The 16,045-nt window shown below is 41.8% G+C and overlaps 1 protein-coding gene across 2 annotated transcripts; it reads right to left on the bottom strand.

Annotated features, from left to right (window-relative positions):
- Positions 1-7,317: 7,317 nt before the first annotated feature.
- Positions 7,318-13,404, bottom strand: LOC310818423 (uncharacterized protein). 2 transcript variants are annotated; one of them, XM_083689367.1, is made up of 7 exons: positions 12,984-13,404; positions 10,881-11,192; positions 10,270-10,536; positions 9,577-9,918; positions 9,326-9,418; positions 9,008-9,082; positions 7,318-8,871 (listed from the first exon to the last, which is right to left on the bottom strand). In XM_083689367.1, the coding sequence occupies exons 1-7, from the start codon at positions 13,060-13,062 to the stop codon at positions 8,801-8,803; spliced, it is 1,239 nt and encodes a 412-aa protein (XP_083545493.1). In that variant the 5' UTR covers positions 13,063-13,404; the 3' UTR covers positions 7,318-8,800. The 2 variants fall into 2 exon arrangements, with proteins under 2 accessions (XP_083545493.1, XP_083545494.1); XM_083689368.1 differs by having other exon boundaries at positions 9,020-9,082.
- Between the last annotated feature and the right edge of the window lie 2,641 nt (positions 13,405-16,045).

Raw genomic sequence — 16,045 nt, 5'->3', positions numbered from 1 at the left:
CTCTCTGACATATGTGATTCTGATTTGTACAATCCTTCGTTATACAGTGTGTGTTCATCTGTTCCAGAACTTCCAGTTTCATGCAGACCTGCTCCATTCTGTCTTTGCGGGGCAGATCCAATCTCTACTATTTCTGTATCTACAACACAAAAATTGAACAGTCATTTTATTGAACAGTCTTCCTCCTCAATCAGGGTTTCAAACTTTTAGTTGTAGTCTTAAGTTGACTTAGATGGCCGAAGTTACAGACTGTTGGCTGTTACCTGCATGAGAACATCTCATCGTAGATGATGGCCGTCCATCTTTCCAATTACGTGTTATGTGGTCATCTGCTGGACAGATTGAGGTTTTTCAGTTGGAAATACTGTACAGACAATATCTTTAAGTTTAAAATGTGTACATCTAAGTATTTTGTAGTCTAATTTTGAATATATTAAGAGGTCCATGGTCCATGTCCCTTACCATTGCGCCTTAAACATCGTGGAAGGGCCACAGAAATAGTGAAAGCAAAGAAAGCTACAGAGGCTGCACTGCCCCACCACGACCGCTCACCCTTCTGCTCATCCTCATCTGTGAAACAGACAATGTGTCTCATCATCTGTCTGTTTTGATATCTTGTTTACCATGGCACACACATTTTTATCATCAATGTAATTATCCTCATTGAGTATCTTGTTGTGTTTATTGCAATGTATATATTTAGTGGGGAGAAGGCGTCTATATCAATGCAAGGATCGTGTACCCACCTATTGGTGTCACTGTGATGTTGACCAGGGTTTGGACCATGTGTCTGCTCTGTAGGCCTGAGAATGTACAGGTGTATGTTCCTGTGTGTTCTTGACTCTCTGGGTTGTGGAGCAGGAGGGATCTGTTTCCGTTCAGAACCTGGTCCTGCTCCAGTCCAGCCCGGCCCTCCCAGAGGTTAGAGGTCTGTCTGGTCCGGCTGTCATAGCGGAGGATGACTGTGGGCTCGCTAGTTTGGGTGAAGGTCCAGGTGAGGGAGAAGTTCTGGAGGTTCTGAGGAGCGATGCAGGGGATGGAGAGCTCTCGTCCTTCCTCTCCAATCAATTCCTCTGAAATACAGTATGTGTTTCAATGAACATCTCACATACAGGCACAGTCAGTCCTGTTTTGTTATAAACTTAACACTATGGTATAACAATCATACAGCACTTTTCCAGTTCTGTGCTAGACATACCTTGCTTCTTCAGAGACGCTGTCCACACCTGGGCTTTGTCTGCAGAGATGACAGAGCAGAAGTAGGCGTAGTCAGAGATATTACCCAGGATCCTCACTGTGCTCTCAACTGTAAACAGACCCTTGGAGTCAGGGGTTTTGAGGGTGGAGTTCTGTAGTGTTTCTGGGGCAGAGGGAGGGTCTGTGGACCATGCCACCTGAGGGGCGGGGTAGATGTTCTGAGATGAGCAGAAGACCACCTCGTCAGTCATCTCTATTTTCACTGAAGTGATTAAAGCTAAAAGAGAGAAAAAGAGAGCATTGTCCTTTGATTAGTGTTGAATAACATTAACTGATCTAACTGGCCTGGCTGGCAGTATTTAAAACAATCCTACTGCGTTGTTTACCTTAAGGGGTAGCATGACAATTTAGTTAACGTGGAAATGTTACATAAGATCCAATCACATGACCGCTGTCCCCATGGAAACTTGGACTGCCTTGAAGAGGGCTGCAGGGCCCAGTCAAGTGTTACAGTGGAAACAAGGGAGAGTGCTTTATTCCACACTGCAGTCATGACTATGAGAGTAATGAATTAAATTAAAGGGCCCTAACAATCATTGCCTCATGTTCCATACCAAGCTTATTTAAATCCTTACTAATTTAAACACACTCCTCATGACTTTCCTAAAAAAGTACAAATTCTACACAACAAATACACTGCCTAAGATAAGCAAGATAAATACTATATGCTGTAAGAGAAGTAGATGAAGAAGCAATGAGGAGATTTTCACTGACCTTTCACAGCCAGGTTCACAAAGGTCTCCTGGCTGCCCTTGCGGGTGCTGGTATAGCACTTGTACCTGCCCTTGTCCTGAACTTTGACCCTCCTCAGGAGGAGCGATGCATTGCCATGAGTGATCTGGGAGTTGAACAAACTGGTCCTTCCATTGAAGTGCTTGTTCTGCAATCCAAACTGGTCCTTGTTGTAGTAGTAGCTGTGAACAGGGATTTGTTGTTTGTACCAGTGGATGACCACAGCGCCAGTCGATCTAAAGCTACAGGGCAGCATGCAGTCCTCGTGGAAGAGACAGGTTACATGGGCCTCTGAAAGGCAATGCTATAAGGTTAGAAACAGTTCTGCTTCACGGTCTACCACAACAACGTCAGTAGATGGGCTGAAGAATTGGCAATTATTGTCTATACATGCAGCTTCATGGTTTCTCTCTTAGTCCGACTTTTTATGCATCCTCTGATTTACACCCACGTTACACGTAGGGCAGATTACCAAGATATCAGAAGTTGATTGAGGATTCACACAAAATATTAACATTTCATATATTTAATATGTTTCTGTCTCCAGTGAGTCTGTATTGCCGAAATTGCACACTCATTCATTTCCACGGTGAACTGTCCCATTACTTTTGTTTTAGCACATACCTCACTGAATCTGACCCAGGGGAATAAGGCCTCTACTGGCCTTCTTAGAGTATTACAGTATGTGGGACACGTGTAAAATAAGGTAGGTTAACACATATGCTCTAGCTACAGCATAGTATAGTAGTATAATCCTCTTTTTTTCTCATTGAAACCAACAGCAAATTCCCTAATACATTTTCCATCCAAACACTTAATAGACAATTGTGTAGTAATATTAAAACAGTATGCCCAATATGTTCCCTATTGCCATACCAGTCCAAATGTATGCATAGATATAGTGTGTTCGAGTAGATATAGAACCTATAACATACTGGTTATATTGGTTGTAATCATTCTCTGATGCTGTTCAATAAAGAACCCCACAAGGGTTGGATAAATAAGTAATTGCAATTAGTTGTTTGGGTTGTCACCCGAGGTGTTATTCCTCAAGACATGTCTCTGTCTTATCTTTACTTCAGGTAGTTCCACTTGAGTTCAAGAAGTTAACACAAGAATGGGGTACCATCCACAAGATTCTCCTACTTCTACTGTGGAAATTCACTTGGACAAAACCCTCAGATTGAAAATGTAAAATAATCATCATAAAGTAAACATAGTATGATTGAGCTCGATTTATTTTTGGGTAAAAAAAAAAGTGTACAATGTAAAAGGTGACCAATCCTAGAGAATAACACATGGAAGAATTTACAACACTTATTTCAAATGTCCTTGGTGGAAGACCAACAAGACTAACAACAAGATACACACGGAACACATTATTTACATAAAATACATCCAGCAACGTTATCAAATCACTTGACCATATTTCTGCTATCATCCTACGTAGGACTGCCCAATATCTTTCAGAGAGGAGCTCTAACCTGTCTTTTGAAAACATTTTTGAATTGAGAAAGTTGGCTATTCCATAGATGAATACCAGCATAAAATAAGCAAAACAGTCAAACCAATGCCTTAACCCACTGCTATTTAAATATGATGTGCATCACCAATTGTTTACTATGGCATGTTTTAAAACAAGACATGTACAGCATACCACGCCTGAACACAAACTAACAGTACCTCTGTTGCATTACCATAATGTTCATGTCTTTTCCCTAATATAGAAATGGTTCCACTAACGAACATAGAGAGAGAAGTCTTGTTATACTGTACCTTTAGAGTTTGTCATTGATAATGTCCACAGAAAGATCAGGAGTACAGTGACAGGTCCATGTGTCAGTGCCATTGCAGAGGGTCTGTGCTGAGGTGTTAAGTCTGTATTAGTGTGCATGAGTGTGTGTGTGTGTGTGTGTGTGTGTGTGTGTGTGTGCGCACACTCATTTGTGAGCAGGAGCGCAGGCGTGTGTGTGCAATGAGCTGTGTGTGTGAATCCATGTCAAAAACCCCTTACTCTAATGAAACATTGACTTATTAACTAGCTGAGTAAAACTTTAACCAGCCTACCTCTGGCTAACCATAAGTGAACATCACAATTGTTACCTACATAATCCAATAGAACTACAATTAAATATGTTGTTGTTTGTCTATTGCACAAAAGAGTATGAAGTGTATGTGTGTGTGTGTGAATGTGTATGTTTGTGTTTGACAATGTGCCCTAAGTGATATACTTTGTACAACTATTGTTGTTCCGGTTTACCTGGACACCAGGCAAGCCAACATGTCTTGCTGTCTGCTTCACTAAACATCACTCCATTAAGCCAGGCCACAGTAACTGAGTTCGCTGACCAATCAACCGCATGAGTCATAAAACTGTGCCTGTGCCGATGCCAGAGAGTGTGTGTATCAGGGGAGGCTGGTGGAGGTAGAAATCGGAGTCTGGGCTCATTGTATTGCGTGGAACGGAATGAGGAATGGTATCAAACACGCACGTTCGATACCGTTCCTCATTTCGTTCCATGCTTTACAATGAACCCGGACTCTGATTTCTACCTCCACCAGCCTCCACTGGTATGTATGTCTGGCCTTTGTTTGCCCTGTGAAAAAGGTAGCTGGCCACTAAACTGTCCCCCAAAGTGTAAATTCATCCATGTGAAATCACACCACAGACGGCAAAGTAGGGGAGAGAGAAAAAAATATACGTACAGTAATTCATTTTCTTCATGTGTTTGAAAACCAACACATCAGAGCAACTGCAACAAAAGTGCTACGATAGGAATCATCCACAGCAGGTTAGCAGCCATCATCTAGGTTACACCTGTAAACAAAAATATTATGAAAATGTCATACTTCATATTCATCCACTTAAGTCTTAAGTCTTGACCTGCTCCTCATTACCTGTAATGCTGTGATGTTGTCCAGGGTTTGGACCATGTGTCTGCTCTGTAGGCCTGAGAATATACAGGTGTATGTTCCTGTGTGTTATGACTCTCTGGGTTGTGGAGCAGGGAGGGATCCAATTCCTTTCAGAACCTGGTCCTGCTATAGTCCAGCCCGGCCCTCCCAGAGGTTGGAGGTCTGTCTGGTCCGGCTGTCATAGCGGAGGATGACTGTGGGCTTGCTGCTTCTGGTGAAGGTCCAGGTGAGGAAGAAATTCTGGAGGTTCTGAGGAGCAACACAGGGGATGGACAGCTCTCACCCCTCTGCTATAACAAAAGCCTCTAAAATAGGAACAGAATAATCCAAAATGAACACTTGGCTTTTCCAGTTTTGGTGATGGTCATTACATCTTGGACCAATATTAATGAGTGACATATCTATTGTACCTCTCTGCTTTATTGAGAGTGTCCACACTTGGGCTTTGTCTGCAGAGATGACAGAGCAGAAGTAGGCGTAGTCAGAGATATTACCCAGGATCCTCACTGTGCTCTTTACTGTAAACAGACCCTTGGAGTCAGGGGTTTTGAGGGTGGAGTTCTGTAGTGTTTCTGGGGCAGAGGGAGGGTCTGTGGACCATGCCACCTGAGGGGCGGGGTAGATGTTCTGAGATGAGCAGAAGACCACCTCGTCAGTCATCTCTATTTTCACTGAAGTGATTAGAGCTAAAAAAGAGAAAGAGAAAGCATTGTTCATTGTTAGTGTTGATATTATTCACTGATCCTCCAGTAAAGTATTGTTGAATCTTAATGTTTACATTCACACCTTGTTCACACAGTAATTGCAGGACGTTACCTTCAACCTTAACATCCACAAAGGTTTCCTGGCTACCCCCTATGGTGCTGGTGTAACACTTGTATCTGCCCGCATCTGAAACGTTAACCATCCTCAGTAGGAGTGATGCATTCCCACGAGCAATCTGTTCTTTGAACAAAGACGTCCTTCAACTGAACTGCTCGTTCTGGTGCCCTAACTGGTCCTCGCCATGACAGTAGCTGTGGCTGGGTGCCTCCTGTTTGTTCCAGTGAATAACTTCATCGTAACTTAGTTTGAAGCTACAGGGCAGCACACAGTCCTCAGGGTAAAAGCACGTCACAAGGCAGTCTGGGGCGGAGAGCATGGAGAAGAAATATCATATCAATAATGATCAGATTTCAGAAGTCGATATTGTTTTGTTTATTTTAAACATTTCTGAAAATAATGAACATTTCTAATATACTCACCAGGAGTCACATTTTTAACCAGTTGCTGAATAAACATCAAGAGAGGTAGAGATGCAATAGACATGGTTTTCCCCGTCCTTTTGTATATCCACCACTCACAAATCTGGGAACAGAGCGAATAATATTACCATATTTATATTTATATATATATATATATATGGTCTAATGAGAGCACCTCTTTAATGAGTAATATAACAATGTTTTATATTGTTGCTTGTTTTTATTTCATTTTCAGCATGAATATGTTACTTCCTATATATATTTCTACTAGCATGTATTGCTGAAATACAAGCATATGGCCAGATAAAGTACCATACGTTTAAAAAAAAATGCTACAGGATTTTTGTCACTAATTCTTTACATAAAATGTTGGTTTAAGTGTTGACTTTATGGTTCTTGGCATAATGTAAATGGGTTCCTCCTCTCATTAGACCACACGGTCCTCAGTTCAAGGACAACTAACTTTTTCAAAATAAGCTTTTGCTCATGGGGAGTGGGGAGGTGTGCCCCTCTCTGTTCAATCAGGTAATTTCTTGACAATATTTCTGCCTATTTCGGGGACCCATTTGCACATTTTAGAACTAATGGCTGATAATATACAAAAATCTTGTAGCACCTCTTTAATGAGTAATATAACAATGTTTTATATTGTTGCTTGTTTTCATCCATTTTCAGCATGAATATGTTACTTCCTATAGATAATGATTTGCATGCAGAGTTATAAACACTAGAGGGTGCACTCCCCAAAATGAACTGTCATTACATGTGGAGCGCCATGAACTTTCTTAATCTTCAGTGTTTTGAGTGAACATAAATCCAATGTTGGCGATTCACTTTCACCTGCTCTTCTAGATGTCACATATTATCAACACAGCTCCAGTGTCTCAGATGATTTATTGGCATCAGTTAATGGCATCATACACCTGACAATCTATAAATAAACATATTAAAGAAGAAGACCAATACATTGATCCAAGTCCTTCCCTAGTTGACGACATGGCACCCCTCATGATGTCACTCTATGTTTGTATGACAAAAGTGTTTTTCTTGCCATACAGTGGTAAGGTTAATGAACTCATGGGTGTGGACAGGTGTGCACTCCTCTGTCCAAGGAGATCCAATTTCAAGGAGTCTTTATTGCTCACTAGCATCACTAGTGGACATTTGTTGCATAGTTTCAGCTTTAAGAAGCCTTGGAGTCATCACAACATTGTATAACATCAATAGACCATTTAGCAACGGGATGTTTGTGTTAAGTTTAAGTTTTAAGAGTTCAAGAAGTATGTGTTTTTTTAATAGAGTTGTATGAGAGAGTGATTATCTTTATTTATTTAATAATGTTTTAATTTCAATGGAAACGTTTACAATGAATTAATCAGCCAAGCCAAGACAATGGCAGGGCAGGCATCACAATAGTTCATTATAATTAACGTAGTTAACCAGACATGCTATATTTCAAGCACAACAGTTTCCTATTAATATCACCTAGATAAGAATATCTTTCTAAGTAACAGTGAAGCAACATAAGAGTAACAATCTTGTGCTAATACAATACTGTGGCTCATGCTTTTGAATCCCAAGTGCAGTTTAGCTTGAATGAACAACATAACCAGTCTTGACCAAAATAGTTACACAAACATACTGTACCGGAAGCATTTTCTCTTATACACAACGGCAGAGTTGTATGGTCAAACTGTTATAAAGAAGAATCCAAAACGGAAAGATATCGTGATGTCTCAAGCTTAATAGTGCTCCACTTGGCATCTCTCATAATAGCACATCGATGTCTTAAAATAGTAACATGCCTTTTAAGGAGCACAATCTCACAGACACAGACAGTGATGTTCACAAATTTAGTCCATACTATTCCAGTAGATAAGCTAATACATTTTTTACTTTTGAAAGTCAGCATGAAAATTGGCACACTTTATAATTTTGGTCACACTTTATTTGGATAGTCCCCGATAGATAATTTACAGTTGTTCAAACTATCAACAAACTATCAATAGCAACTCTGTAAATATGCAACAGCTTTCTAGGCTAACGGTTAGGGTTAGGTTTAGGGTTAGATTAGGGGTTAGGGTAAGGGTTAAGTTTAGGGTTAAGGCTAGGGTTAGGTTTTGGGTTGAATTTCGTCTTAGGATAAACTCTGTAGGTGGTGCTTGAGGCTCAAAAAAGGCCATACTGAATTGTGCACTATATAATTTTCATGTTTACTTTCACAAGTGAACAATACGAGTTTACCTACTGGCCTATACTAATAACACTGAGTAAACTGCCTCCGCATACAGTGTACATTCTTAAATAAATGATTTGAATAACAGTACACTTTTAAATGGAATGGAAAAGGAATCTGTTCATATGTAATAATAATATATGGCATTTAGCTGACACTTTTATCCAAAGCAACTTACATTGCAGTGAGTGCATACATTTCAGTATATATGGTCCCAGTGGGAATCAAACCCACAACCTAAGCATTGTTAGCGCCATGCTCTACCAACTGAGCCACAGAGGACCATATGTGGTATTCTCTTAGTATCCCAACAGGTTGCGTAACTCCAATGGGACAGAAAGGAGCAGAGAGGGCATGCTTGATTGAAGAGGTCAGGGTCAGAGTCATCTACAGTACAGCATTATCTCAGTCAGAACTAGGAATGACCATTGCTGTTGTCTGCTGTCAGCTGGCGGTTATCCAATGGCGATTCATCAGCTGGTTTGACTGTGAGGGAGAGAGGGAGAAGCAGGTGAGTTAATCAGGACAGTAGCTAGATATTCGCCAATCAAGAAACAATGTCGAAGGCTACAGTGTTTCTAACCAGTGGGATGGGTATTAGGACGAGCTACAGTAGCCTCACTTGATTCTTTACTTGTTTCCATTGGCTGCATCTCTGTGTCCTCCAGAGTGGTTCTACCAGGCTTCCGTTGGTTGGCTGAGGAGCACAAACATCACATGAGCTACAAGTTATGTTGTCTCATGAGTATGAGTGGAGAGTGCATTCTCTGAGGTTATCAAATTACTCTCAGGCATTCAATGGTCATCCTGCTAGTTACAGTAATTGAATATTGTGGAATGTATCTGTTTTTGGAGAGGTTTGTCTCTTTGGAGTGAACACCAGGATAGATTTACAGTATTCAAAACAGGCCACAGGTCATATTCTCAAGTAATACTTTACCTCTCTTTTTTCTGTACAGCAGTAGAGCTGTTACCAGCAGAGCCACCACTGCAACAACTACAGCGATCACCCACATCATGGAGGGGCTTTTCCCTGGACATTAGAGAAACAGTGAAACAGTGTGAAATATTCAGTGTTGAAAAGGATGTACAATACATGTCATTAATCAGGAGTGTCCTGTGTTTCAAGCATATAAGAAGCATCATGTACTGTATACCAGAGAAAACACATACGTTAAACATTACCCGTACCTGTCTCTAGTGGAAGAGGCTGTGATGTTGGCCTGATGGTGACTTGAGTTTGGACCATGTATGTGCTTTGTAAGGCTGAGAATGTACAGGTGTATGTTCCTGTGTGTTCTTGACTCTCTGGGTTGTGGAGCAGGAGGGATCCGATTCCTTTCAGAACCTGGTCCTGCTCCAGTCCAGCCCGGCCCTCCCAGAGGTTGGAGGTCTGTCTGGTCCGGCTGTCATAGCGGAGGATGACTGTGGGCTTGGTGGTTCTGGTGAAGGTCCAGGTGAGGGAGAAGTTCTGGAGGTTCTGAGGAGCAATGCAGGGAATGGACAGATCTGCTCCTCCCTCTCCAATCAGTTCTATTCATGGAAAATGTTGATGAATTTTAAAACATGTTACAGTTTTTGCGTAGAACTGTATCTCATTGTGTTGTCACTTTTCTGAACACTAGATGGCGATGTTACTCCAGAAGGGTTTTCTACCTTCCATTTCACAATACCAATACCAGGCAATACCAGGTCAAATTGGGTGTTGAGCAATTGCTATCTATTATTAACACAGGGGCACAAAGGTAAAGTGTGTGGGTTTGTTTATCCACCGGTTTTCATTGATTTCAATTGTGTATACTGTTTGTGTACATTGGAATTGTTTCAGCAAACTACAGGCATCTATGAAATGAGTGAGGAGGAAGGAGACATTCAGTCGGATACCTCTTTCTTTCAGTGAGCTCCTCCATGACTGTGACCCATAGCTGGAATTGATGGTACAGATATAGGTGGGGTTATCTTCAAGTGTTCTCAGTTGGCTCTGAATTGAGTACAGGCCCTCAGAGTTGGGTGCCATATGTGTGGTGGATTTCAGGAAGGCCCTCGGGGGGAGGGTGGACCACTGCACACGAGGGGCAGGGAAGATGTCCTTAGACAAGCACAAAATCATCCTATTCTCACTCATCTCCATGGTAACCATCCTGACGGGTGCTAAAATGACAATGACAGACAGACAGGAGTTAGAGTCACTGCCTTGAGAGGTTTCTCTCTGAACTGTAAACTGGAGACATAACATCATGGTACAGTCTGGTACAGTCAGGTACAGTCACAAAACCGAAAAAGAAGGCAAACACTTAACCCCTGGCTTGATGTCAATTCAGCCATTAGACTCAACATCTAACAGCTCAAATACAGCATTGAGTTGACACAAACTATGACTCATGTGCTTAACCTTCATGACACAGAGAACATGTTACCACATCACACTGCAAGACTGCGAGCTTGAAAGATAAGAAGTTGATTCAGTATGCCATCGCATTGATTTGCGGACTAACCCTCCACTTTCATGATGACAAAGGACTCCTGGTGTCCCAGTGTGGTGTTGTTAATCTGACACCTGTAGCGCCCCCTGTCCTTGATGCCACAGTGCCTCAGATGGAGGGAGGCGTCACCACCAGAGAGCTGGTCCTGGAGCAGGTACATCCTGGTACTGTGATCCAGGTGTGACTGTTCGGGCTGATCCTTGCCCTGGGAGTAGCTGAGGATGAGCTTTTCCTGCCGGTACCAGTGGATGATGTCATTGCCACTGGGTGTGAAACTGCAGGGTAGCACACAGTCTTCAGAGAAGAGGCATGTCACTTGGGCATCTAAAGGAGAAATTGTAAAATAAGTGTGTGGGGTAAATGTGACCTTTAAGGCATGGGAATCAAATTATTCGTTCTGTCCTCTTTCTCACCCTACCTCTGCTTCTCTATCATCCCACACAGCCTGCATTTTTCAGCAGACTGCATTGTGTGTTCTTTCCACCTCAATGTGCAATGCACATGACTAACACTATTAGAACCCCTTATCTGGAAATTAATACAGTATACTTTTCCCCCACGCATTTTCAGTTTCCTATAGTTTACATTTTTCTCACGCTTCTGACACATTCACTATATTTGTGTCTTACCCAGCTAGGCCTACAGTAGTGTGCACGGCTGACACATGCACTCCAGAAAGACCTATAGAGAACCGGTAGTTATGGAGGCACACCTAAAGCCAAATACTGCCCATACAGCATATTGCCATCCTGAAGGGTAAATGCAGGGTTTTAGTGGATAAGCATACCTTTGAAACTGGTAATCACTCAGATCATTCACAACAGGTGGCTTTCAATCATATGATGTGCACCAAATGTGGTTACATCTAGAATGTTCTACAAGTCTTGTATTTGTTTTAGAGGACAAGGTATGAGCTTTTTACTATCGATGTAACAATGATAACATGGTCTACATGCCCTTCATAGACAGGGCAACCAGAGTCTCCAGCATGTGTGTTGAGACTTGTGTCCAAATCTGTAATGTGGTTCAATGTACTGTAATGTATGGAACGGAATGAGGAATGGTATCAGACATATGATTTGAAACCATCCCTCATTCCCTTCCATCCATTACAATGAGCCCGTCCTCCGATTTCTCCCTCCACAAGCCTCCGCAGCGAGACTTAGAGGAGAGCTTTCATCTGCTCAGCAGCATTCTGACCAGGACAGGGCTGACTGACATGGTCCTGTTGAGGTCTGGCCAGTCCAAACACAGGCCTAGGCAGGGAAACCTGGTGTCCTTCAAAAACCCAGACAGAACAAATACAGCCCTGCCGGACGCCAGCCATAACAGATACCATGGGCTACTAGACTTTACGGAGAGAGCACATCTGGAGCCCTGCTCAGAGGGCCCACCTCACTAGGATAGTCGGGGATATGACACGTATTTCCTCAACACTCACTTGAAGCTCAACACTCACTTGGAGGATACAGTAGTTTTCATCACACATAAATCTTTTGCTGAATAATAGAGATTTATAATACAAACTAGAGTATTAGTAAAGAAAATCCTGATGTCATTTCTGCTGTTTAGGGTTAGGGTTAGGGTTAGGGTTATCCGTGAGAAAAGAATCCAGGGAGTGGATGTTTGTATTCACAAAAAAAACAAAACCACCCTTTCTCAACCGTTGCTTTAGTTTAGACTGAATTTGTACTGTGGAAAGTCCCCCTCCTTTTAGGATGAAAAGGCCAGAAACAACCTTGCAGTCCAACCACATGTTAAAATAGTTAAGCTTATTTTTAATATGCCATATTCCTCAACATTCCACAGTCTCCCCCTGAGAGTGTGTGCACTAAAAGGGAAACATGATGAGAAAAGGACCTGTCCCAACTTTAGGTTATTAACAAATGGATAAATATATTAAGCATATATATTAATATATATATTAGATATATATTAATCTTAAGATTAGATAAGATGACATTTTCAAATGAATACAGCAGCCCGATGATTTGTTCTCCAACTCAAAGGAGTTTAGTCACATAATATTAAATATAATCATACTGCCCTGAGCCTATACTGAAATGGTACTCTGAAATACATTTAAAAGAGGAGAGATGGAGATCTTATCCTTACCTGGGATTTTACACTTGGCCAAGGTGATCATCCACAGCAATCGTATGCAAGCTTGAGCAAGTGCCTTGATCATTCTCATTCATTCACAAACTCACACACAGTTGTTGGCTCACGTCCTGGTTCCACTCTGTGGCAAACTGTTAAAGCACCTAGGAGCTCCTCTGAATCACTGTCGGTCTCTGTGTTGGAGCTCACATTTCAGCCTCAGATGATGAGGATCAAAGGCACCAGCCACACATTCACTCTGTCCGCCAGGTGAAAGGAAAGTGTCCAGCTAAACCTTGAAGAGACTCAGTGAGTCTGACACCCACAGTCATTCGCAGACCTGCCGCTGTATCCTCTGGGCGGTGTTCCACCTGTGTCAGAGCAGATGCAGTTTACCCCTGCAGATTCCTCTCATGGCAACTAGGTTCTCTCGCTGTAAGAAGAGGGACAGAGTGTGAAAGGACAAGAGAGAGAAAGAGAGAGAGGGAGAAAGAAAGAAGGAGGGAGCGGCAGGGCAGACAGGTTGGACTGAAATACACACCCCTCTACGGAGTGCACAGTGGGATCATAGGTTGTATCCCGCTACTGGGAAACATTCTCAATACCTCTTTTAAAAAAACGGCTTGAGAGCAATGACAGCATTTATTAAGACACTGAATAAAAACACCTTTTTGAATTATTCTGCATTGCACTGCAAAACCACTCATACTTAATTTCTTCACACTTACCATCTCTGTACCTTATATTGTAGGCTAACTGTACTTAGGTGAAGTCTTATGTTTAGTATAGTATGTTTTTATGTTTCCATGATTTGATGTTGTCTGGTATGCTGTAGTTCCAGGAAAGCCAGCTTCCCGTTACTATTGAATTGTCAGTGGTTAGGCAACATTGTGGTGACTCATTGTTGAGCACAGCGAGGTGGTTCAACGTAATGTCAGGGCCTCCTTCCGTAGGAAAGCACCAGAGCGATGTCATGTTAGTAGGAAGGCATGAGGTTAATCTTAGAGGGTAGAGTGTACCACCGATGGTAGAACAAGCTAGAACAAGATGGTAGGATCGTTCCCATTCTCTTTCACCTCATTAAACATCTAGGGGAGGTTCAACTACGGGGATGGTTTGGTGGTTCGATTCGGTTTCCTGATTGTTTGAATCCAATCGTTATGAATTAGTTTTGCACCTCTAGACTCAAACAGTTTCATGAGGGGGAAGGTCAGACTGACTCTATAACGCTGGTTCATTACACCCATATAAGGAATTCAAGAGGTGAATCATGTTATGACCTCACATCAGTTCCTCTCTTTTGTTCAGTGTCATCGGCTTCAAGAATCAGGTCCGAGGCTAAAATAAATCACTGCCACATGCAGATTAGTTATGAGAAGTCATGAGAATGTTTCATGGATGTGTGAATTATTATAGTTGTCACATAGTAAGAGAGTGATTGGCAAAGATGTGTCATAGAAAAACACAATAATATCATTGTAAAAGTATAGAGTATGTCCATTTTATGTAAACACTATTTTAGATTGGTCTCTTTCCATGGTCTAGCAGTCACACTGTAGTCTAGGGGAGGCTGGGAGGTAGAAATCGGAGGACGGCTCATTGTAATGCATGGGATGGAATGAGGAATGGTATCAAACACACGTTTCCTCATCCCATTCCATGCATTACAATGAGCCTGTCCTCCGATTTCTGCCATCACCAGCCTCCACTGGTGCCTTCAATAAAGGCTTTGAGGGCCTCCCCTATGTGACCAAATTGAATTTACCAAGGATGAGCACTAGAGGGCACCTTTGAGAGATGATGGTAAACTGTTGCTTGTAAACAGCTGCTTGTGCCCACCTCTCATGCTGCATGGTCTGTAGGAGGCGCATGTGAGGGGGAACCCGAGCTACACGTGCACGCCTCTTAAAGATGGCAGCACTCATCTCTGCCCTCAATCAACGTTAATCCCAGATTAAAGGAGCATGCCACTGGACTAGGATTACGCTCTTGGTGCTGCGATTCCATCATTGATTCTCGACCAGTTTCTCCCTTCCTTGTTTTGTCCTCCGGTATCGTTAATTCATTTATATCACCCTCTGTTTTTCTCACCATTATTGTGTTTTTGTAAAAAAAAAAATTTTTAATAATATTCTCTCTTGTATTTGTTTCTCTTTGTTTTCATTGTGGTTATCTCAAAGCTAGTTTCCCTCCTTCCCTGGGTGATGATACCCATGAATATTAAACCCAATAATCCATTTAACCCATATGGTGATTAGGAGATAAAGTACATTGCCTTTACTGCAAATCTTCAGCCTGATAAAAAGTGTCCTGATAATAGTAGATTTGTCAATATCCCTACATTGTTCATAGAAGAATATCTAATTCCCCAGTATAGGCTACATGCAGTAGACTACATAGACTACATGCAGTTTGGTTTCATTTATTTTGTTTGAACTTAGTCCCAAAAATCCCAGGAATTAATAAATAAAATAAAATGTAAAGTATTTTTAGCTATAGACATTGTGTACAGCTAAAGGGATTTCTACCAAAGCAGCTGTCAGACCATTTGTTTTGGCCAACCTCCAAGTCAGATAAATGGATAGGAACATCATGTGATCTTTATATTCTTTCACAGAAAGATTAAGCAGCAATTTAGGTTCTCCCTCATCATCCTACTTTCATCTCTCCTCTGCTCAATACATTGGTTCCTCTATCTCTCCCTCTTGTCATATTTTCTCACAGATAATCAACTAATTTACAGTAGTGGTATTAAGAATTCAATGGATGGCAATCCATCCCCATAGCGTCAGATTAGCTGGATGTTGACTGTTGATGGTACTTTGCAGATGTTAAGAGGGGGAATCAAAGGGGATGAAGTGACATGATTAAAAAAAAGATTTGAGTGGCACAGAGTGCATGACTGTGGGGTTTAAAGGGGTTATATGCATTTGGAGGCACAGGGTCACACTTGCGTGGGAACAGTTTCGTTGTGCAACAGGCAGAGGCAGTAGGCTGTAAAAGATGCCGCATGCATCCAACACATAGCGGGTATCCGAAAAGGCATCAGTTTCCATAAAAAGCATGTGGCACAGACA

Source organism: Argentina silus (assembly GCF_951799395.1).
Source record: "Argentina silus genome assembly, chromosome: 2".
Lineage (NCBI taxonomy): Eukaryota > Metazoa > Chordata > Actinopteri > Argentiniformes > Argentinidae > Argentina > Argentina silus.
The sequence above is the reverse complement of the archived record's forward strand: the minus strand, read 5'-3'. Positions and strand labels throughout refer to the sequence as shown.